This window comes from Sphaeroforma arctica (genome assembly GCF_001186125.1).
Source record: "Sphaeroforma arctica JP610 unplaced genomic scaffold supercont1.8659, whole genome shotgun sequence".
NCBI lineage: Eukaryota > Ichthyosporea > Ichthyophonida > Sphaeroforma > Sphaeroforma arctica.
The window spans coordinates 1-1201 of NW_014031899.1; the positions used below are offsets into that span (position 1 = coordinate 1).

The 1201-nt window shown below is 47.5% G+C and overlaps 1 protein-coding gene across 1 annotated transcript; it reads left to right on the plus strand.

The window, feature by feature from the left end:
• Positions 1-225: 225 nt before the first annotated feature.
• SARC_16692 (hypothetical protein) lies at positions 226-690 on the plus strand (the record flags this gene model as incomplete). The annotated part of the gene is made up of 2 exons (XM_014289204.1): positions 226-359; positions 672-690. Coding segments are annotated over 2 exons (153 nt in total), but the record flags the coding sequence as incomplete, so codon positions are not given.
• Between the last annotated feature and the right edge of the window lie 511 nt (positions 691-1201).

Here is a 1201-nt window from a genome sequence, read left to right on the forward strand (position 1 = left end):
CATTTGACTGCTACAGGACGGCCGCTGCTACACATCACGCCAATACCGTTTCTCAATTATATGCCAAGGGCGCAAGGGCGAGTTAAAATTTTAAATTTGTTATTTCAAACGCACACACATGCACGAGAATTCATTCTTATTCATGCAATGCCATTCGTCTACACACATACTCACCCACACACACACACATCTGCTCATATGTTATTCCGCATTTGTGCATATCAGGATGCGGAGCAAATCTGGTGGCGGGGTGCGACTATGCACTTGGACAAACCAGACCTGCTGGTGGCCAGGGCTAACATGTCCACACACATCCTGGCCAATACGTTAGACGACGTCTTTTCCGTCCAAGGAGCACGGTATGTGTACTCCACTCTCACGTGGCAAATGGGCTGTATGGTGGGGTACTGTGTTGCTTTCTCTCTCTCTCTCTCTCTGTGTGTGTGTGTGCGCGCGTGTGTGTGTGTGTTGTATCTGATGTGGTGAGGCTCGGGATGTCGGGCCTAAGTGGCGGCGTATATCACTGGCACCCCCAAACCTATGCATGCACCAAGCCCACCAATCTGAGTTCGATGTACTTTCTCAAAGGAAAATGCGCACTACACGTGTATCTCTATCATCTCAAGTCCGTCAAACACTGCATTCCAAGCTTTCCCATTTCTATTTCATAGGCAAAATGAGGAGGGTTAGGGATAGAGAGACACCCATACCATCCCTCGCCTGCTACACAGATAAAACAGGCCACTTTGAGTGCATTTATAGTATTCTATGCGTGTCATTATTGATATTTCTTGTCTAATGTCGGCCCTCTGGCGTGTTATATACATTCACTTCTCAATATATATCTTCTCGCATCCACCGGAATGCGATCCAGGAGGCTGTTCTATGCATACACAAGCATACTACCCTCCACCGTTCACACTAAAGTTGGACACTCAACGCATTAAATGTATATTTTGTCTGATATTCAGCTGTTGTCTAGCGGGATATCCACACTCACTCCTTCATATTTATTACTTCGCAAAAGAGATGCCGTGGAGGAGGCAATCCCAGCGTATCTAGCACTCGGGGGCCGCTTGTCGTATGATGAGGATATTCATTGGCATGGTTACGGAGCCGGCGGCAAGAGTGCCCTCTACCGATACTTTGGACAAGAACTTCTCGGCCAGCCTGCGGAGGTGTGGCTTACCTTTATATATAT